This window comes from Camarhynchus parvulus, chromosome 3, assembly GCF_901933205.1.
Source record: "Camarhynchus parvulus chromosome 3, STF_HiC, whole genome shotgun sequence".
Taxonomy (NCBI): domain Eukaryota; kingdom Metazoa; phylum Chordata; class Aves; order Passeriformes; family Thraupidae; genus Camarhynchus; species Camarhynchus parvulus.
The window spans coordinates 1,086,069-1,109,017 of record NC_044573.1 but is presented as its reverse complement, the minus strand read 5'-3'; the positions used below and the strand labels follow the sequence as shown (position 1 = coordinate 1,109,017).

The 22,949-nt window shown below is 45.6% G+C and overlaps 1 protein-coding gene across 3 annotated transcripts in view; it reads left to right on the top strand.

Moving 5' to 3' along the window:
• PLCB1 (phospholipase C beta 1) overlaps positions 1 to 22,949 on the top strand; it is a 323,139-nt gene that overhangs the window by 185,821 nt on the left and 114,369 nt on the right. For all 3 annotated transcript variants that reach the window (XM_030946647.1, XM_030946646.1, XM_030946648.1), the window contains exons 4-9: positions 5,518 to 5,658; positions 11,823 to 11,902; positions 14,343 to 14,396; positions 14,909 to 14,984; positions 20,591 to 20,691; positions 21,799 to 21,965. In XM_030946647.1, coding sequence (XP_030802507.1) covers positions 5,518 to 5,658; positions 11,823 to 11,902; positions 14,343 to 14,396; positions 14,909 to 14,984; positions 20,591 to 20,691; positions 21,799 to 21,965 — 619 coding nt within the window. The remainder of the gene's footprint in view (positions 1 to 5,517; positions 5,659 to 11,822; positions 11,903 to 14,342; positions 14,397 to 14,908; positions 14,985 to 20,590; positions 20,692 to 21,798; positions 21,966 to 22,949) is intronic.

The following is a 22,949-nucleotide window of genomic DNA, read 5'->3' as shown; positions in this document are numbered from 1 at the left end:
GAAATCTGGGTCAAATATATGAGATATCCATGCTCTCTAGATATATGCATGTATGTACATTTTTGTTGATAAACACTCTTTGATAAGGAATTCTTGAAGACAAGACATTGTTCTATTTGTGGAAAATCTGTGGGAGTTCTGCCTTCAATGGAGTCACAATAGAAAGCCCTAATTTAGGAAGGTTCTTTGTTTAATTTAAACCTCAAACTCCAGTGTTTCCTGGAAAACTCTTTGCATATGTAGCCAGCTTCTTTCCTCCCCCTAAATTTCCTCTTCTGAGACACATATTGAGCTAGAAAAAATATAAATGCACTTTTGAGTGCTTGGAAATCTCACTTTGATGAGCAGAAAACGAAGATGAAAATTGGTGCCATTTTTGTTTCAAGTCTCTCCTGAAGTTATCAGGACATAAATGCAATGATTTGGGATTCTGATAGTTACAGGTAGTAATGTAGACCATGACAGTTACAGTGCAGGCAATTCTGAAGTACCCTATGGCAGTGTGAGATAGTTTGAGAATTTGTAAATTAATGTCTTCACCAAAAATTCCCAATATTTAGTTGCACAGCTGTTCCAGCAACCCAAGAAGTTGTGATTGTCTGGATAATCACCCAGCTTGGCCATCACATTATCTGTAACCATCAAACCCAGGAAACCTTCAGCATTGGGCAGATTCCTTTCCTTTTTAAAGGGATCAGAAGCTGCTCTCTGAGATGGTGCAAGTGGTGCCTTGGGAAGGCTGGCCTGGAACAGAGGCTGGATGGAGATAAAGCAGAGATTTGTTCAAGGGATCTCCTCCATGGATCCACCTTGGGCAGCACCAGAGCCCAGCCAGGGCTGCACCCAAGATGAACCAAAATGGCCCCAAAATGCACGGCCGGGCACGGGGTCTGTCACTGGGATCAGTTCTGCTCCATTTGCACCTTGCAGTTCATTGTCCCATTCCAGCTTTAGCCCCTGCAGTCCCACCCTGCTTGTTTTTCTCTCTGCAGCCCACGGTGTTTGTGCTCTTGGGCTGAGATTTGGATCATTTGTCCTTGGTGCCCAGCTGGAGCAGGAATTGTTTTGTCTCCCTGCTCTGTGCACAGAGCTCACCATCCCATAATATGGAGCCCAGACCCCACATTAAAGCAGCACAGAACCTGAAACATAGAAAAGCTCAAACCTGAGACATCAGTGCAGCTCTGGGAAGCATCAGTGAGCAGAGGGGGCTGACCTGGAGTGTTGGAATCAGCCTTTGGGTGGCACAGAACCTCATGGCAGCCTTTTATAACCATGTATGAAAGAACCAGTTTCCACAGGCAGATGGTGTGCTGCAGGTTTGCAGAAGAAAAAAACAGTTTAAGGAGCTGGTGATACTAATAAAAGATGTTATGGCATTTGCTGTGCTGTGCAGAGCCCACACTAATTGGGATTTCAGGGTTAGGACCTACATTTTAATAACACCAGTCACAGTGACAGGCAGGGATTGTAATGTGGCTGAGGTGCCTCTCTAAGTTTGTGGTATTCTTATGATTTCCAGTGAAAAAGAAATACAGGAGGAGAAAGTTAAGGAAGTCTGATTGAAATCTATTTTTATCCATCTGTCTACAGGATCCTGGTTTCTAACAAAAAGCCCTTATTTTGCAATTGTTCATGAAAATGGTAGGACTTCCATAAGTTTCTTTTTTTTTTTTCTGGTTAATTTTTTTCTCTATTCTCTCTTTATTTCCCATTGATTTAAGGTATATTTTCTTTGATAAGTTTCTCAAGACAGCACAACCAAATAGGGAAGATTTTTTCCAATGAGCAGGTAATCCTCTGACCAACCCTAGCCTCAATTTGACATGACTAATGTGATTTTTGATAGATTCTAAAGCTCTTTGTGCTGCCAACACCATCCTTATCACCTCCTCCACATTTGCCTGCTCACAAATTCCATCTCCCGCTGGGAATTTAAGCAGCACTGTCCCATCCAAACACTGATTTTCCTGACCTATTTCTGGGGCAGCCTTCAGGTACTTACAGTCCTTGAGCTACCAGACTCCAGTGGAAAGGGAAAACCAAGCTGATCCCTTTTGACTGGAAGAAGCAACAGGAAACATCAAAGACTTAAAATATTGAGCTACAAAGGGAACTTGGATGAGTTGTGTGGGTATTGCCAATGGCCGCTGTTTATTTGCCATCCCATGGGTGTGTTCCCAAACTTCAGGTGTTCCAAACGTTACTGTAATCAGTATTAAATAGATGTAATTCTTCTGAATGTCCAAATAAAGAGCTCAGCATATTGCTCATTAGGCTCCAGTTTAGAAAAGAGCTTATCCCAAAACCACTCTGTCCACTTGTGAGCCAGTGCATGAAACACAGCCCCAACCAGCAGCAGGCTTTGCACTGTCATTCCCTAAAGTGGAGTCACCAAAATCAATCCCATTTACATGAAAGAAGCTAAATTTGGTCCTGCTGCTTGGTTTGGTTTTTTTCCCCGTGTGCTTTCCTGCCATCTCTACGGGAAAACCTGCTGACATTTTCAAAAGGGCTTTGATTCACAGAGCACTGAGAGCCCTCAAGATGTTGGTAAAAGATATTTTGCTCATCTCCTTAGCAGTGCTTGCAGCAAAGGGGGTAACAAGGGAGCTGAGGAATGTGGGAGCTGGCAGTGGGGTTTGGTGTGTGAGAACCTCAGATCCAAGCACTAATTATCACCTTGATGATCAGCTAAGGGCGAGGTTGTCACTGACAAGTGCATCTGTCACCCCTGAAGGGTGACACCCATGGCAGGGGTCAGCACGGCTGTGAGTCACATCAGCATCAAAATTATTCTCTTGCACTGAACTTAGAAATAGAAAATTTTTAAAAATGCTAGAAAACAGGTATTAAAATATATCTTTGGTGTCTGTGGGGCTCCCAGCAGCTTGCACTGAGACAGCCCAGGAATTGTGGTGTATTCCCTTTATTAACAGCTGCTGGATGGTGCTGGACAGTGCACTGCTGTAATGGACTGTGTGCTTCCAACTTTGCTAGACAAGCCTTAAACAGAGCAGAGAAATTCACATTTTAGCCATTCAAACACAGCAGCCCAAAGACAATGGTCTGTCTAACTGCTTGCTTGTAAAACCTGGCAAAAAAAAAAAATCTTGGATTTGGAAAAGCAAATCAACACTCACATTGCTTGATTTGCCACTTATTTGCCCTTCTGAAAACCAAGTGCCAGATAACTTCTCTTTGGATGAATTTCCTTGGAAAAAGCATCTCATTGCAAATAGGTTTCTTTCTTTATTCCGTGGTGCGTGGCTGATGCATGTCTTGGTCATACTGGAGTGTGATTCACCCCTGAGACATCCTTGGCCAGGTGTAAATACAGAAGAAGGAGGTTCTGCCCTCTCCTTCTGTTGCTCCCACTGCATCCATGATCCAGAGTGGAGCTGTGAGCAGGAGGCTCAGCCAGGGAGAGGGAGGGAGCAGTGCCAGTGGTGGGGAAGGAGGAAAGCAGAGACAATCCCCTTCTGTCTGAGCCCAGGAAGAATGATGCTGTTCCCAGACAGGCCCTTGAGCAGAGGCATTTATCTGTCTGATTTGGGGTTGGAATGGAAAGGAGATGGATTCTCATCTCCCAGAGACATAAAACAAAGCTTTGAAACATCCAGCCTGTAAATAAAAGAGAAAGGAACCCATCAAGTAATGCACCATGACTGACTGAGCAACTGCAGGGCATTTCTCTACCCTTCTCCCAGATCTAAATGATACCATTTCTTTGTCTTTCTGCTTTGAATCCTCTGAAATCTCTGAAACACAACTACTATTTTTGTATCCCCCTCCTGTGTTTCTCTCCTGTGAAAGGCTGTGATTAACTTGTTTACCCACGAAACCATCTTTGTCTGGGAGCACAATGATATTCACCATTTACAGAGCCCTTAAATAGGATCATTCTGTCTGTTCTCCTGTAACACTTGGCATCATACCCAGTATTTAAAGAGGCTCAGCACTTATGATAGACAGCCTTGTACTTTCTTTTCACTTTCTACCTCATGCTCCAAAAATGTTTTCCTAAATCTGGTGAAGTGTTTGGTGAACACACACACACAGCTCCATTGCCTCCAAGAAGGTATGATACCAATCAGGAGATGCCCTTTAGACTGATGTCTTGTTGGTACAGGATTTCCTGCAAGATCCATGAAAATTGGCCCTTCTTTATCCCCTTAACCTTGTTATTTTAAATTTAATTGGTATCAGTTGCTGGAAATGTTGATACTTATTCAAAAAGTTATGAAATATGAAGAATACCACAAATGGAACATTTGCAGGCAGTGCAGGGAGAAGGTTCATGGGAGAGTGAAATTCAAAATGCAGAGCATTTTATTGTGTCAGTTTTGAAATGACTTGATCTCTGCGCAGCATCTGCCATCCCACAGGGATTCTCTTGCTAGCCATTTTTCAGTTTTTGTAGGAGACTGAGCAGTGTTGCCTTCTAGGAAAGCTGAGCTCTCACATTGCACAGGCCCTTTCCAAAGGGCTGCATCCAGTCACGCAGGGCAGCTTTTCATCTGTCCCCATAAACTTCACCACGAGGCCAGGGACCCGTTTTCTTCATTTCAAACACGCTGAGTGCGTTTCTTGGAAATGGAGCAGCCTCACAGAAATGAGCAGAGTCACAAAATAACCTGAGGTTTTTACTCACATTTAGGTTGCAGTGCAGCTGAGGTTCAGGCTATTAATAGCTGATAAAAATCCTTGAATTTAGCTTTCCTTCACAGAGATGTTAGGTGGTGGCTCCTCTGGCAGGCAGGAACAAGGTGCCCACGGAAGGGGTTGAGTCACCATCCCTGGAGGGCTTTACCAGACGTGTGGAGGTGGCATCTGGGGACATGGGTCAGTGGTGCCTCTGGCAGGGCAGGGGGAACAGCTGGACTCCATGCTCTTAAAGGTCTTTTCCAACCTAGATGAGTCTGTGATTCTGTATTGGATACACACTGGGGGGGAAAGGCTAAAAGCTAAATCTAAATGGAATATAACTAATAATTTCAGTAATGCATGACCTGTTGAACATGAAGAAGAAAGAGGAAGGCAACACTAAAATTCCATTACTCATTTCATAGAGTTCAAGAAAGTTAATTCCAGAAGTCTTCTTAATTCCTTAGGAAAAGCTTAAGTTCTCATTTTCAGTTTTATGTAAAATCCATTGAAATCACTGCTGAGGACAGTAGCCTTTGGACAGATTGTGTTGTTTTGACAGTTTGTGTTTGCTTGACTTCTGCAGCAAAATGACTGAAAACAGGACTGTGCAGCCATCAGCTGGACAGCTCTGAGTGTGCACAGCACCAATACAGAGCTCAGAGCTTCGGAGGATTTACAGAAATTATTTCCTTTTTATTCTGGGCTAAGAACTTTAACTGTTTTAATGAGCCATTAACCAGATCAGAACCAACAGGCCAACGTGTTTAAAGCGTTCAGAATGACACAGATTTTCCAGGTGGGAGTGTTTGCAGTTTTTGCAGTATATTTGCAGCAGTTTTTAACCCTTTGGTGGCTGTTCCCCTGCAGGACCCGAAGCTGCGCGAGCTGCTGGACGCCGGGAACGCGGGAGGCCGGCTGGAAAACAGGATGATCACCGTGGTGTATGGGCCTGACCTGGTCAACATCTCCTACCTGAACCTGGTGGCATTCCAGGATGACATTGCAAAGGTAACACATCTGCCAGGTGGAGATCTGCTGTATCAAATTCAGGCTTTGGAGGCAGGGATAACTGAGCCGAACGTGGGAGCTGCTGTGAGATGAAGCACAGTTCTATCCTGGAGCTGGGCCACTCAGTTCCCAAGAAGAAATGTGCAATCTTTTTTTGTTTTGTGGGGTTTTTTTCCCCAAGGAGTTTATTCAGCAAGATTAATGCCCCCTCATGTTCAGAACGTTGCTTGTAAAGCCCAAATAGTCACAGTAAAAATAGTGTTACATACAAATTTTAGCTCAGGAATGAGATGTTACACTGTGGCTCCCCAAACACACATCAGTATTTCAGTAGCAGCATCACATTTTGCCTGCTGAGAGCCCTTGATAAGGCTTGTAGTCAATATCATTTTCTTAGAAAAGTAGTTTTTCTTAGAAAAGTATTTTTTCCCATGCAGGTCCATCAGTTTCCTCTGTCCAACCCACAACATAAAATTACACTTAGTACATTTGTGTTTGGGTTTTTTCCTCCTTCTTCCAATTTCTCTACAATTCAGTTCTGTTTAATGAGCTGGGAACTTTTGCTTTGTCTATTTCCAAGAGGCATCCCAAAGCTTCTCCTCTCTCCACTTCCGCTCATGTGGGCACGCCCTGCTCCCAGCCTCCAGCCATCCACGCACAGAACACTTTCCACAGGGCATTTTTACATCCTGGCCTTCACCAGATTGTGTGAGAAGAGCGTCTCTGCAGCCTGCTGGGATTTAACAGCAGCAAGGGATTATTTTAACGCCTCACAGGCAACAAGGATTGTTAGGCCAGGTGCAAAAAGGTCAGAGGATGAAAGCCTTTAGCAAGGAGGGGACATTTCTGCTTGCCAAATTCCCATTTCTGCTAATCTTCTTTAGCCAACTGGCAAAACCATGATTTCCAGCTCTTCTTTGACACAGAAGAATAGAGACAGGAGTTTGTGGTGGTCCACGAAGAGCTGAGAGGGAAGTGCTGTTCTTAGGCTTGAAAATGCAGAGCTCTACAGGGTGAGAAATCTTAACAGTGCAGAAATGAAAGCAATTGAAATAACTCTTCAGGAGAAAAAAGGAGCTATGCTTATGAAGGAAAATGAAAAGGTGTGCTAAAGCTTTAGCAGCAGAAATTGCTGTCCCTTATCAAGGAGCAGGGAAAATCACCCAAATCAGAAGCTTGTCCTTCTTTTTCACTTTCCTGTCTAGCCAGCAGTCAGTGAGCCATAATCTATTTGCTAAAACAGCACAGAAATGGGTATTTTAGGGCTATTTTCTGTTTGATAATGGAACCTTAAAGTGGATAAAATCATATTTTGTAAAAGCTTGGCTGCTCTAAATCCTGAGTAACTCCTACCATCTGAATAACTAAGAATCTGAGTCTTCCTTTTTATTTGTAAATGCAGTAGAGCAAATAAATTAATATTTGATCATTTGGGCGCTGTGGCCTGGGGATGCAATTTTTAAGGCATTGCACGTGAACTGTGTGTGCTTTGAGGCCATGTTAAATATCCTGATTGTCTGAATCAAAACAGTTTGGATCGCTGTTGAATGCATCTAAAAATCCCTCCCTTCTGAACCTGTTTACCAACTTTATATGAACCAGAGCACAGAATTTGGTCTCTGTTGTCTTTGAGCCCCATGCAGTGAGTCAGAGAAAGTGTAATAAATAAGCCCATCAGGCACAAGTCATCTCCCAGGGAGCTCTGGGCAGCAATGTCAGTACAAGGCGTTTCCAGTGTCACGCTTGCAAATTTTGACCCTTCTGATGTTCCAGGGAAAGCAAGTGCCAGTAGAAATCCTTCCCACCTTTCCTTTTCAGTGCATGAATATTTTTTGGTTAACCCTTCATTTGTGACACCTTGTTTTTCAAGTTGTGTGAAGAGTGTTGATCAGAGCTCCCTTAAGGAGAAAGGCAAAGTAAATGGTAATGGCTTTAATGAGGCAGTTAAAATCATTCCATTAGAGGATTTTTCCCTTTGCCTTTTCTGCTACAAACTCTGCTGGTCACATCCACTGGCCCAGTTATGGGAAAAGTAGGAGAATGCAAGTCTTGGGTTATTCAGCTTGCCTCAGGTGCAGTAAATAGAAATGTCAGTGTGCTGGTTTGTGTTCATTGCTCCAGGAGAAAGTAACTGGTGTTTAAAGCACATCAGTGATGAGAGAGAAAGAATGATCTTGGTCAAAGAATGATCCTGATCAAAGAATGATCCTGATCAAAGAATGCAGCTTGAAATTCATGAGGCCCTGGTCTAAAGGGCAGGCAGGAAGGTGTGTCCTGGTGGGGAGAGAAGCAGCACGGAGAGAGCCCTCACTTATTTCCATCTGAGAGTGCCAGTCTGGGGTAGGATTTATTTGTGAGCATCCTCAGATTGCTGCAGAAGCAGCAGAGTTTATTCTCAAACCCTGTTCTGAGCAAATGCTCCTTTTCTCTGTCTCTACTCCCAACATGAAGAAGTCCAGCCCATCAGCTCCCTCTCTTCCCAAATCCAGCAGATTCAGAAGGAAACATCTCCTTGTTCCCACCTCTTTCCTCTCACTCTCTTTGGTGCCTCTCATGGCAGCTCTGTTCTTTCTGCCCTGCCCATCCTGGCCATGCAGGGCCCTGTCCAGAGCCCCAGGAAATCTGTGTCTCCTCAGTTTGATGAGCTTTGGGTAAAATGCATCACTGAGAGCTGATGAGTTCCTCCATAAGTAAAATGATGTCATTGAGGATGATTCACAAGTCACACTATACTATTCTTTCCAGCGTACATCTTTATTTTTCTAGCTTCCCCAGTGTGTGTAAGAGCTTGATCAGTAGAATAAAATAAATTCACATCCATTTGATAGTGGTTCTTTTAAATGAAATTCTGAACGTGTAGAATTTCAGCAGCTTGCTTTGTTAACCTCCCACCAAAAAGAAATGTGTGAGGAACCTTACCTTCACACATAGTCAGGCCTGATTTGGAGGAAGTGTTTTCAAGGCTCTGTGTGCCTTTTCTTATGAAAAAGGTCTCATCTCTTCTGTTGCACTGACTGTCTCTTGGTACCCTGCTGCATGCAGAGGAAGAGAGATCCCTGCACTGAGCAGCACATTTCACATTTCCAAGGAGCTGCTGCTCATGTGCTCCCTGCCAAAGCACTGAGCAGCTGAATTACCCATCAGCAAAGTTCACAGGAATGGCAGAAGGTGAACTGGTGGCAGGACACAGCCAGGAGGGGATCAAGTGCAGGAAGCTCTCTCTTATCATGATGGATGTGGCTTCTTGGAGTTGAAGATCAGAAGGCCAAGTCCTTCTGCTCCCATGAGGGGTCAGTGCTGGGTTTGCTGGCACTGTTTTGGTTCTAAAAGCCCAGATTTCTGTTTTCCTGTTGTATCACATTGTGCAGAGGCTGCAGGGCCCACGGCACTCTGGAGGCTGCTGTACCCTTCCCACACGTGGCTGTTTGCTCCCCACACAGAGCAGCCCTCCATCCCCTGGAGCTCCCCCCGAGCTCTGTGGGCTGCAGTCACTGCTGTGGGCTCTGGGCTCTGCGCTCTGCCATGCAGCAAACCAGGGAAATGGAGCCCTTTGGTAGCTGGAGCAGCAAGGCACACCTTGGCACAAGCATCTCCTTATTTTAAGCTCTGTCCTCAGTGCTGCTGCTCCCCCTCAGGCCAGGGGCTCAGGTCAGTGGCTGCAGGGATGATGTGATCCTTGGCACATTCTCTGGTCTTGGCTTTGGGGTGGCTGGGCCCTAAAAGGGGAGAGACAGTGAGCAAGTGTTGCTGTGACCTGGTTAGGTGTGGCTGTGATTCTGAAAAATCCTTTCCTTAGGATTTTTCCTCCTGAGAAGCTGAGAGGCCTCAGGAACAAAATGCAAACATTGATTATCTGCTGCTGTGGAATGCAACAGGTGCATCTGTGATTGGTCTCATGTGGTTGTTTCTAATTAATGGCCAATCCCAGTCAGCTGGCTTGGACAGAGAGTCCAAGCCACAAGCCTTTGTTATCATTCTTTTTCTATTCTTAGCCAGCCTTCTGATGAAATCCTTTCTTCTATTCTTTTAGTATAGTTTTAATGTAATATATATCATAAAATAATAAATCAGCCTTCTGAGACATGGAGTCAGATCCTCATCTCTCCCCTCATCCTGAGACCCCTTGAACACGGTCACAGTTAGGAGGGGCTCAGCCTGCAGGGAGCCCTCAGAGGGTTTGGCAAGAGCGATGGGGTTGCTTTGGAGAGCCAGGAAAAGCCAGCAAAGGAGCAGAATGGAACAAATGGCCAGAGTGCTGATATAAATAATGTGTGTGACGGGCACACAATGAGTGAGTTCCCCTCAATTCCTGTCAACAAGCACTTGGACAAAGGAAAGGAAGAGCTGGGGGTGTGGGATACTCGTGGAGTGCCCTACTTCTGTTTTACACAAAATACTTCAGCTTCAAGCCCAGCAGAAGCAGCAAGATGAGAACAGTCCATCAAGGTCTGTTAAAAGGCAGTGTATTTTCGATTTCCAGCTAGTATTTTGTGTTGTGTGAGTCCCTGTGGCCGTCAGTGTCACAGGGAGAAGTCTGAGCAGCTATTATTAGTGCCTAAACAAAGCAGTGTTTACAAGATGAGCCTATTTTGAGCCTGGAAAAATGAGTTGCCAAGAAGAAAAACAGATGCTGCACTTAATATGCTCTCTGTTCCAGGACTCACAGCAAAGCAGCTGTGCTGCTAGCGAGCCTGCCTCCTCCTCCTCTGCCTTCTCACACCCCTGCCTTGTTCAAACTAGACCTAAGAAGGAAAAACAATTGAAGGAGAAGAATGGCACAAGAAGGTGGAGGGAGGACTATCTGAGCAGCACTCCAGAACAAGTCTGTGTGTGAGGGAAGAGGGCTTCTCTTGCAGAAACAGCAGCCACAGGAGAGGTGTTACCTCTGTTGCTGAGGGGTGAATGGGATGGGCTCCAGGAGAGCTGGAGGACATCAAAGGCCACTAAAACACTGGGCATGCAGGCAGCCTTACCCCTGGCAGCACAGGTGGGAGACCAGCTTCAGGAACAAGGTCTGATAACACCAGGGAAAAAACCTCAGCACATAAAAAATTATGGAAAACCCCCCAGGTTCTCAAATCAATCACCTGGTCATGTGGGAAAATGAGGATTTTTTGGTAAAACAGGCTCCAAGCTCCAAAGTGACACAGGAACATTTGTTTCAGTGAAAGTCAATGGCACTTCCCATCCCTATCCATTTTTGTCAGAATGGAATCCCCTCCCTCCCCTTTTTTTTTAATATATATTTTTTTCTCAAGAAAAAGGAAAGCCAAGGAGAAGGGAATATTTCCCAAAGAGTGTGGCAGTGGGAATTTTGGATTTGGACTGCTATGAAAGGAAACATAACTTTAGTTTGGAATGAAACTCCGAAAGCTTTGTCAACTAAAACAAAAAACAATCACATTGTTTGCAAAGGCACTGCTTGTTTTCTTCCCTTTCTTCTAATGGGATCAAATGAAGCCAATCCAAAACCACAGTTGTAATGAAAAAAGTTTGCAATTAAAGACTGTGAATAAGCACCAAGGTAGAAAGGAAAAACACACTGAAGCTGTCAATGAAAAGCTGTAGGGGGGACCTGCAAGGGAAGAGAGCAGCACAAACTCTGAGTCTAAAATTCAGTTTGCAATCATGGTTCGGCCCTGCTGGAACCCAGGAAAGGTCAGGGAGGCAAGGGAAGGACTGGAGCAATGTGGAGCAGCCTGCCCTAGGGGAAGGTGTCCCTTGGATCTGGGTCCTCTTGGGCATCCCCTCCAACCCAAACCATTCCATGATTCTGTAGCATTTCTTCCCTGCACTGGGAAGAGGGAAAATATTTAGTGAGGCATAGGACCACAGTGTGAGGATGTGCAATCAGGGAGAAAGAGTTCTTTGAGTTGCATCAGAGTAATTGAAATGTACTCCTGTATATTTCTGCTGCTTGGGGAGTTTTTAAGCTTGTTTCTTATCTTGGATAGAGCCAGGACTTCAATTTGTAACAGTCTTCATTTTTTTTTGTAGCATGAGAAAAGCAGGTCTCACAGATGAGGAGGGAAGATGTAACTGGAAAAATCAAGTTCAGGCTTTAATTAGGCCCTTTTTTCCAAAGCATCATTTCCAAAAATATGTTGCATTGTGTCAGTAAACATCTGAACTGAGCCTCATTTATTCACTTTTTCTCTTCACAGGAATGGTCAGATGAAGTGTTCAGTTTGGCAACAAATTTGCTGGCCCAGAACATGTCGAGGGACGCGTTCCTGGAGAAGGCGTAAGTGGCCCTGGCTGTCACCCTGGGGGTGACAGCTGCTCCTCCCTCTGCAGCATCTTCCTGCAGCTGCTTACTCACCTTGGCATCCATTGTTTCTGCTCTGGTGCCTTGTCACTTCTGTAAACACAGCTCCTGGTCCCTGTGGCTCTAAAAAGCCTGTTATCCACGAGTCATCTAAGCAAAAATCCTTTTTAGGGTTCTCCTGGCAGACTGTGGAATCATTGCAGAAAAAGTCAGGATTGGATGCTCCCTGCCCCTTGCCCAGGTGTAGCTTCAGCTGTAGGCTGATGGTCTGCATTTAAAAAGAAAGAATATTCTGGACTGACTTGCTTCTGGTTTGTTTTCCTTTTTGTCTTTTATTGATTACAAACTAAAAAAGAGAAATGCCAGAAGTCCCTTCTCCTCAGTCCCATCTCTGTGGTTTCCATGTGATGCAGAGAGAATTCATTCCTCTGCATTGCCTGGCAGAGTGGGCAGATTCTGAGTTGCTTTCCATGAAGCAGAAAAGCTGTTTGTGAGAAGGTTTGGGTGAAACACACACCTGAAAGGGAAGAGATGAAGCAACTGACCATTGTCAACCTGACAATCCTCAATTCAGCAATTCTCAGCTGATGAGAGGCAGTTTTGTGGAAACCAGAGCTTTGAGAACAGCATGGCAAAGCCTGCCAGAAAGTGCTGGTGTTGAGCTGGGATACTCACTGGCCTTTTGGGCTTCCAAAAGAGGGGCTGCACCTGCCCAGCCTGTGAGTTAGCTGCTTAAAGTCAGCTCAGTGTCACCCCCAAACACCTTTCCCTGCTCACAGGCAGGGGCTCAGTCTGGCTAAATACTAAACTGACATTCCTAAAACCTTCTTCCCTCCAAAATTAACCTCCCCTTTTCCTCCACTTTCTGAGGCTGTGAGTGGCTACTTCCATTAGCTGAATTTAATCCCACAGAGCCACAGGTGCCTGCTGTGGGAGGAGGGATGTGCATCTGTGGGTGTGTGTTTCCTCCCCATGCTGTTTGCCGAGTCCACAGGAACTCCTGAGGCAGCTCTGAAGGGTGGGTGTTGCTGGAAATACAGCATTGTGTCTGACAACGGTGTGTTGGGGCAGCAGGGATGTTTTAGGCAAACAAAATCCCAGATGGATGGGAACGTTTCACATTTCCTCTTGGCCCTGCCTGCTGGGAGTGTGCCCACCTGAGCTGTGACTTCCTTCAGCTCCGCAGGCTGGAGATGGGCTTGGAGGGGGATTTGTTCTACAGTTTCCTGCCCCTGAAATCCCCAGGTGCCCAGTGGGCTCTGCTGGCAGCTCTGCAGTGGGGAGGGTTGGGCTGTACCTAATGGGCCCTCTCCTAGCCAAACCAGGGGAGCAGTGTGCCATCTCACGCTACAGCAGAGCTCCTGGGCTGGAGCTGTTCCTTGGCAGCTTCTCAAGCCATATTAATTAAAGATGAAGTCACTGGACACACTGTGTGGATTCAGTGGCAGGCAAGCATGGCATTCCTGTGTTTTTTCCCACTAATTAATAAATCACTTGGAAACGGTAAGGTTTCCCAGCTCCTCTGCATGGATGCCAAATCAGTCACTTAAGAAATGTATGACTTTGAAGATTAAATTATTTCCCTATTATAATTGGTGTACTAAGCAAAGGGTTGGTTGGAGTCCTATCAGAACCCTTTTGTTGAAGGAGAAAACCAGATTGCATCGGAGCAGAATGAAGGGTTTTTCTGTATGACATTCAGTTCCTTGGAGCACTGGAAGTGCAGTAATAAACAGATTTTGTCCATCTTCTGGTATTTCTAACTTCCTTGGTTATAGAGGAAAACACTCAATGTCATCAAAATGTAGTCAAAATGTTGAAAAAATAGAAGGCAAAATAAAAGAAACTTTGGGGTTTTTTAAATAGCTGCTGTGATTTTTTTTGTTTTAATCTCCCTCAGTATTGGGAGTTGTGCTTGGTGACACAGTAGCATGAAAAGCTTCAGTTTCTAGAATATGAAACCATGGGCAGTCAAGGATTTGTGGAAATGTTCCTTTCCCAGTTATCCTAGTTTCAGCATGCACTGTGTTTTTGAAGTGGTTGCTAATGGCATTTTCTGTTGGGAAGAAAAGGAAAGTTTATTAGAACCATGCAGTTTCTTATTCTCTTGGCAGACCAGTGAGTGAAGTGAAAAAGCTGAGTTTTTTAACAAAAAAAAAAAAAAATCTCCTCTGAAATATTTAAGTGTTGCCACATTTTTCACCAGATGATGTCCTGCAAAACTCATTTACAGTTATCTCAGGACAGACAGTGGAAGGTTTGTAGTCAGTAATGATATCCCAACATGTGTTCCTACTGGGAGAAGGAGCTGAGTGGGACTTGCCACATGATCAGAGCACTATCCCAGAGCTGGGAAGGTGATGGAGAGCTCCTTGAAATGCTGTAAAAATAAAGCAGGGTGCTTTTCCCTCCACAGCTACACAAAACTGAAGCTGCAGGTGACTCCAGAGGGGCGCATTCCTCTGAAGAAGTAAGTGCTGTTCCCTTCCTTGCCACGTGCTCTATGCTGACTTTGGGCTGTGAAGATGTGTTTGGGATGAGCTTGGGACCCCTGGCCTAGAAGAATAATTTTACCCTCTCTTTGTAACAGTGATGATGGGGTGTCTCTGCTCAAATCCCCTTTGGACACAGACGTCCTGCCTCTCTGCCCTGGCTCTTTCCACTTGTGAAAATTAAAAATAAAAAACCAGCAGCATAATTTCTTTATCTCTGGGATATTGTAAATAAACAGAATCACATTGCATGTCACTGGGGGAATGAAGAGACCAGTGATGGCTGAAATAAATACCTGCTGTGATAGGGGCTGGTGTGGGGTAGAGTTCAAACTGAGCACTGGCAATCTCCCCTCTGTACTGAGCAGCCAGCAAATGGAAACAAATAGCTAAAGATGCAATAGGCTGCTGGGAGATATCCAGTCCTTGAGCCACCAGGGCCATCAAGGCAGGTGTTTAAAGCAAACCCCTGTGTTTGTGCTCCTTGCAGCATTTACCGCCTGTTCTCCTCGGACAGAAAGCGCGTGGAGACGGCGCTGGAGGCCTGCAACCTGCCCTCCTCCCGGGTAAGCATGAGCTCTCTTGGGGGAGATGGAGCAGGAAAGCCTTACAAACATCACTGCCTGGCAAAAGATTTTGAGAATATGGAAACTGTAAGGGAGATTGCAATGAAAGCAAGCTTTGAGATCCCTCAGTTACTGAACAACAGGAAAACAATGGTGTGGCCAGCTGAAGGTGATCCCCTTTTGATGGAACAACACCCTCTGCCTGCAGACAGGCCCAAGGGTCAGAGCAGACCCTACAGCTTGGCAGAAGGGGCCCAAAGAGGAGTTTTTAAAGTTTAAAATGTAACACAGTGTGGTAATGTAATGATTCTTATAGGCTGTATGTAAATGCTATAAAATTTGTATATTGTACTAGATTAGGTAGTAAAAATTAGAATATTCAACACAGAAGAAGATTTATTGTATTGTAACGAGAACCTCGCTCTCTTACCCTTTTGCTCTCTTACCCTCTCACCCTCTCATCCTCTTTACCCCTCTCTTCTCTCGGGCCTGCTCTGAGCTGTGCCAGCAGGGCCCTGCACCCAGGCCCTTTGCAATAAACCCCAAGTTCCACGACCTGGCCTCAGTGATCTCTCATCTCCATCCATCCTGACCGTCCTACCCCCCAGTGCTCCTACAAGCAGGGCTGGGCTGGGCTTGCCTGGGCTGGGCTTGGCTGCTGTGTCCTCTCCTCTGAGCTGGGCCATGGCTTGGCTCAGCCTGTTGTGCTGGCTTGGCTGCTGGATGGCTCCTCAGCTCTGGCTTTCCCACCCCAGTGTTCCTGAGATCCCTCTGAGTGCCTTTGGTTGGAGTTGTTTAGGAGCAGGGGCACTGGAAGAAGCCTGAAAGGATTCAAAGGAAGGGCAGAGTTTGTGTGAGCTGTCCTGGAGGAATCCTGTGAGGGCATTTTAAGGATGGGTGACCATTGCACAATTTCAGTGTTAGCCTGAGGTGTGACCTGTAGCTGCAGATAAGTGACAGGCTAAACCCCCCTGCCTTATCCAAAAGATGCATGGAGGAAATGTGGTGTGGAAGCTGCTGACACTGCAGGGATGCAGCCATTGCATCCTGCTCATCCAGGAGCTCTCCTCAGCCCCGAGCATTTCCAGGATGGCACCTGCCTCTCAAGAAGGCTTTTTCCAGATGGAATGACTTCGAGCAGGTGATTCCAGTTAACTCTGGAGTCACAGAGTCACAGACTGGGTGGGGCTGGGAGGGACCACAGTGGGACATCTACTCCCACCTCCTTGCTCAAGCTGGGTTTTAATCCCAGGAAAGCTTCTTGCAGGATAATTCCTTCCTTCAGGGGTCCAAGAGGTGGGGCAAAACCCTTCTGTAGCAGAGAGAGCCTGCATCTCCTCTTTCAGGGTCCAAGTAGGGCACAACCCTTCTGTAGCTGAGAGAGCCTGCATCTCCTGATCCCTTGACTCATACAAAGCTCTGTGCTGGGAGGTTTCCTTGGCATTTGCTCCCCCAGTGGTTTAACAGAGCCCATTCCTGCAGCTCCAGAGCAGTGGAGCAGAATCTTCCCCAGGCAACCCTCAGACACCCCTCACAGTGAGACCCTCCTTCACAGGTTTAGATAAAATTCCAGGCAATGTCAGCAAAGTAGGTATAAAATACTATAATAATCTTATCTGAAGTAATATTGTGAGGTTAGAAATGTGGAGAGAAAGGTTTTAAAGATGAGATTCCATTTAATTGATAGCAAACAAGACAAAATGTGCAAAAAAACCTCTGAGGCGCTGCTTTCTGAATCAGCTGATTTATTTCTTCCGTTTACTGACGTGTCTCTGAAAGGAAAATTTAAATATCATTTGGGTCTTTAGAAGAAACTGCAGCCTTTTCCTGCTATTTATCTAAGTAGAGCCAGTTTTACATACACACTGCTGGATGCTTGTTGCTGGGATACCATCTTGAAAATTATTCAGAGTATGAAGTAGATCCTTTCTTTGGTTGGGACAAAAGGGAAATGTGCTGCATACACCAAGGAGAACTGAGTTGATCATCTTTGGAAAATACTGTAGAAGGGCAAAACTGAATCTCATGGAGGTAAGGGAATAGAAGAAAAGCAGAACTTCAACCACAGCTCCTTTCCTTTGTGTTCCTGTTTATTTGAGCAAGTGAAATTCTTAGCTTCAACTTCCAGCTTTTCTGCCCTATTGTGCTGCAGGACACATGGTGTTCCCATAAAACCTGGGAAGAGCAATGGGCTCCAGCAGCATGCAAGACATGGATATCAGGGAGTCTTGCTCAGCCAGATGACACCAAATTGTTCAGAGAATTCATGGAAGTCTCTCATGGATGTTAGCAGCTCAGGATGTTAGCAGGCTCTGGATTTTCCTATTCATGCCTCATGGATTTTCTCCCTGAGTTTGCACACCTCTCATGGCTCTGGGAGGATATGGAGCTCGTTGGCCATGAGCTTCACACCACGTGTGCTGCAGCTCTTGGAAGTGAGGAGTGAATCTTCAAACCTGGGATGGTCCCTCATGTGCCTCTCACAGTGACCTGGGCACAGGGGCCAGGGGACAGTGTCCCTGTGTGGGCTTTTCTGTGCCAGGACAGGTGTCCCATCCATCAGCCCCACTCCCCAGGGAATTCCCAGGGGGTGTGTGTGCCAGGAGACCCTGTGGCACAACCTGCAGGCTCTGCATTTAGTGCAAGAGGAGCAAGAGTTCTGCTTGCCCAGATAATTGTTTCCCTCCTGAGGAATAGCACCAGAGAGCATCCTCAGAGTTGCTGAAAAATAAATCCTTTATTTTGTCTTTAAGGACCTTAATAAGGGATGGGTTCTCTGCAGTGCTGAGTCAGCTGAGCAGCAGGGCATGATCACAGTGGGATGAGCCATGGAAGTCAAGTTTTTTTCAAAGCATGGCTTTAGTAATTTCTCTCTTTCTGGGTCACAACTGGCCTGTGTGGAGCCTTGCAGGATCAAGCCCTGATTTTTGGAACCATCATCATCCAGCAGATCTGAAAGCAGAAAAATCTTTAAATAAATATTTAAACAAAGTTTTAAAATACCCCAATGGATTTCTGACTTTGCCATCTGATTCCCCTATGTTGTTTGTTTTTTTTAATCTTGGCTCTCTTTTGGAAATAGGGTTGTTTTTGTTATTGTTGGATATTTTTTGTTTGTTTTGGTTAAAGGTGCCTTAAATAGAATTTGGAGAGCTTTATTTTAGCTGGCCTTTTGGCTGTGAAAAGTGGTTTTTGCCTTCTAGTTAATGTCAGGGTTCACAATGAAGCACCAGTGAGCTTGAGTGTTAAAATAAAATAACCAGCTCTTGAGTCCAGTCTGTGCAAATAATCTGAATTGGCTCTCATGCTGCCAAATACCTAACAGACTGGATACAGATGTTACAAAAGCAGGCAGGTTAGCAGGCAAATCCTAAATCAGCAGGGCTTGAAATTAGTAGAGGGTCTAATCAAGGAATGAAATGGAATGCCAGTGTTTAGCCAGGCTGGAAAGGAGGGATGCTCTCATGTGGTGCAGGACGCTTGTGCTTTGTTCTTTGGTGTCAGAAAGAGATGAGCCCATAAGGTGTGTGGGTGGTTCCTCTGCAACGGGGATGGCTCAGACCAGGCTGAGTCAGGGGCAGTGTATTTTAATCCCTGGGGGCACACAGGCTTTTGGAAGCCAAATATAGCTGTGGGAGGGTGTGCCTGAGGTGGCTGCAGTCTCCCATCTAGGTATTTGTGGTTTGTAGCCCACTGATGATGGTACTGGTAGGAAATACCTATTAAAAAGTTCTGTACACTTGTGCCTGAGGGCTCATGTTGGTTATTCTCTTTGCAGTGGGTGTTTGCAGACTGATGTCTCTTAATTGGGTCTGAGCGCAAATCAGAGCCCGGATCTCAGGTTGTTGGAAGAGATCTCCTTTTGTTCAGCTGAGCACCTTCAAATCCCTTGTAAAGAAAAAACTAGTGGCTTGATGGGGGCTGTAGCTCTGTGGTGGTCAGAGAATCATTGAAAAGCCCCTGGCTGGGAGCAGCACCCTGCTGGACAGGGGTTGTGAGCAGAGGGAGCAGGGGAGGGCAGGCTGCCAGCTCCAACAGGAGAATTCCCAAGGTTTGAGAATCCCAGCCTCAAGGCAAACACTGTGTTGGCACTGAGAGCTCCACAGCTTGAGTTTTTCAGTGGCATGGGGGCAGTGCCACTGGCAGCCCTATTTTCATCCTGTACCCTCAGCATTCCCCCTTCCCCATCCAGCCTGGCACTGGCTTTGGCAGCAGTGAGTCACCTGGCTCAGGGATTGATGCCATGTGGAGCACACACACAGGGAGGCTCTGGCTGGGGGAGTTTGAACCAGCTCACCCTGCAGCCACTCCCAGCCTGCCAGAAAAAGGAGGGCACAAGGGTCTGATGGGGTCACCCTAGAATGCTGGAGCCTGGGGATGGTTATCCAGACAGAGCAGAGAACAGCCCAGACTGGTCAGTCTGGGACAGACTGACTGCTGTGGACAGGAACAGGATAAAGCCCTCTCAAGCCTCTGTGGATTTCAGATGAAAGGAGACAAAGTGATGCCTGTGGCATTGTTTATTTATTGTAACCTGAAGCAGGAAGAACACAGCAAAGTTTCCTTGGGTCTGACAAAAGCTTGAGCCGTGCTCCAGGTTCCCCTGGCAACGCTGCTGAACAGGCACAGTAACCCAGGCACTGCTTGCCCCAGCCAGCTTTGTGTGCCCGAATTACCATTCTCCTCCTCTAGTTCATCCCTTTCTGGAGCATGGGGAGCCATCCTGTGGGCCATGGTGCTCCCAGAGACCACGTGGCACAGCTTTGGATGAAGGACTCTCCAGCTTCGTGCAAAGGACTTACCCAGTACAGTAATTGCCTCCAGTAATTTGAATTTTTCAGAGCAAAACGTAGTGAGGGTGATGGAGTTGTCATCTAGAAGTTGGAGTAAATTTAAATCACTCAATTTAAATCACTCTAAATTGTAGGAGATGTAAGGAAAAAAAATGCTGGCATGTGTTCTGCAGGTGAGCATTTCTATCAATTCCTCTAAAAGAAGTCTGGTTGCCCAGTGTGTTACACTGAGCGTTCAGGACAAAGATGGATGGCAAAGCTGTGCTGCTTGAGTCCTGCCCAGAATTGTGGCATCTTGAACGTGTGTCTGCAGGAAGGAACAGGCAGAATCACTGCTGCTGTCAGGGAACAAGTGTATTAGTAGTGACACAGTGACCCAGATTGTTCCCCAGCTGTGTGACAGCTCTGGGAACATGAGTGACATCCTCACCCCTGTGATGCTGCTGCTCTGCTCACTGAAAACCACAGGCTCAGCATCACTGGGGTGAGCTCGGGGACCTCAGAGGGCTGATACACCCATTTCTGCTGTGGGGGGGCAGGTGGGCAGAGGTGCCTTCCTCCTCCCTCCCAGGTGCTCAGAGAATGAGATAGCTGTGCCTCATGGAAGCTGACAGATATATTTGTATGTATTTTTTAAAGCTGTACTCTTTAAGCTGCTCTGGGATTCAGGGGAGCTTACAGCCCTGCAGAATCTGGGCTCCTCTGGGTTGCAGGAAGGAAATCAAAAGCAGCCAGAAAGCGAGTGCTCAGTGTGCAAAGAACATATAAAAGTGCTGTATCTCTCTTTCACTGTTTGCTTTCCCCCTTTCACAGAATGATTCAATCCCTCAAGACGACTTCACGCCAGAAGTGTACAGAGTGTTCCTAAACAACCTCTGCCCTCGGCCTGAGATCGACCACATCTTCTCTGAGTTGTAAGGAAGGACTCTCATTCCTTTATTTATTTATTTATTTATTTATTTATTTCCCCATTCACTGATTTTCTGGGCTGGCCATGGCAAAGGAGGTTATTTACACTATAGCAGCGTGCAGTGCTGGCCAGTAACAGATTTAAATGTCAGGCAGGGCTGTTATTTAATCTTGGATCAAGGGCTCCTTCTCTCCACTTCTGATGGCTTGAGTTTTAAAGGAATTTCCTAGAAGAGCAGAACTGCCAGGGCTTGTTTTTCTGCATTGATCAGGACAGTGTAGGTTTCCAAGAAAGTAAAGAAAGAAGAGTAACAAGCAATAAGAGCACAAAATAGGCATGAAAATATATATAATCACCCCCAAAAGCTTAATTAGGACTGGCAAAAAAATGCAGCAACTTTTAGGATTTGTGTATGATGAATTCACACCGTGAAATTAAATTAGCAGCCGGCTACAACTGATTTCATCCATTCAGTTATGAGCTCTGTAAGTCCTGGTGCTTCTACCCCTGCAGCAATCTGTGTATTTCCACTTCAGCAGGGCCTGATCAATGGAGGCAGGACAGCAAGCCTGGGTTTCTGTCAGGGCACAACTTGTACCAAACTCTGCTCTCTTCACTGACTCTCCAAATCTTTTTGTTTGCCTTGCAGAGCACCTCAGAGCTTTTAGAAGGTTTATCAAAAAAGGACCCACACAAATCCCCAGAATAATGAAATCAGGGTGCTGTTATTCAGCAGTAAACCCAAATAGCTGGGCCAGGAGTGCCAGCAGAGTGTTTGTGGCAAGCTGGGGATTGAATCCCATGGCTGTTTTCTCTTTTGCTCTTTTAAATAGCTCCATTCCAAGAATTCAGAGGAATGAAAGGCTTTCAGCATTGCTCCATGTCTTCCCATTGATGCCAGTAATGCTGAACATTGTCAAAGATCTTCCTCCTAGATGTCTGATGGAGACCCTTTGGCAAAATAAATTAGTGCAGAGACACAGTGATGTTTTTGTTGTGTGATAGTTCTGTATGAATCTTGTTTCAGTTTCCTTGGGAAGTTTCAGACGCAGAACAAGACTTGAAGGAAATGTATTAAAATGACTTTGCTGTTGCTTTAATTTCTCTCCAGTGGTGCCAAGAGCAAACCCTACCTTACTGTTGATCAGATGATGGACTTCATCAATTTGAAGCAGCGCGATCCACGATTGAATGAGATCCTTTACCCACCACTCAAACAAGAACAAGTTCAAGTGCTGATTGAGAAGTATGAACCTAACAGCAACCTAGCAAAGAAAGGTCAGTGCATTTCACACTCCTGCTGCACTCAGAAGCAGTCACTCAGCTCTCCTACATGCTAGAGCAAAATCTGGTTCCAAATCCAGCTGCTGGCCCAGCTGTCTGCTTTGGGATCACACAGGCTAGGGAGACATCCTGTGGTGCATTTTAAAATAAAATGTGTTGGGTTGTGTCAGGGAGGAAGGATGGGGCTGCTTTCCCTGCTTGCTTTGCAGTGTGTGGGATTGACAGAAGAGCTGCTCTGGTATGTGACCCTCAGCAGAAGCCTGACTATCACAGTGGCTGTTTACCAGCATCTAAAATGTAAAGCTGAAAGAAAAAAATCAGGGATAATGGAACTAAGAGCGTGATAAATCTATAATTTAATAATACTATTAAGTCTAGCTCTCTGCTTTTGGATAAAGTGGTGTACAATGCAAGATACGAGATCAACTCAGTGTGTTTCATGCTATAATCACAGAAAATTCCCTTTTGAACACCTCAAGTGGTGTCAGGAGTTAGCTGGGCACTTAGCCAATAGCAGTGAAAGAGCTCCTGCACAAATCTCTGCAGATTTTTGCTACCACCACAAGTCTTAAAATAGCATTCAGCATCCTGTTTTATTCCAATCCACATATCCTGGTGATTAGCCCAGCTTTTGATGTGTTTACACCTTAGAAATTTTAGAGGCATGGGAGTACCCTGAAAAACAGATCTAATATGAAAAAAAGATTGGTCCAGAGATTGTGGATCAAAAAGTCAAAAAAGACCCAGAGTCTGGAGATTAACTGAAGGCACTCCCACCTCTCCCTGGAAGCCTTCTCACCGTGACATCTTCCTGGAGGAAACTGATGTCATCATCAGTGCTGTCTCTCAAACACTTCTAATTTTTCCTCTTAAGGCTTCTTATTTTTCTAGTCCAATCCAACTGAGTGTTTCCAGTTGGAGGGTTAAATCCTGCTTCTTGGCCACATTTATGCAAACTGTCTTTGACGTCAGCAGGAG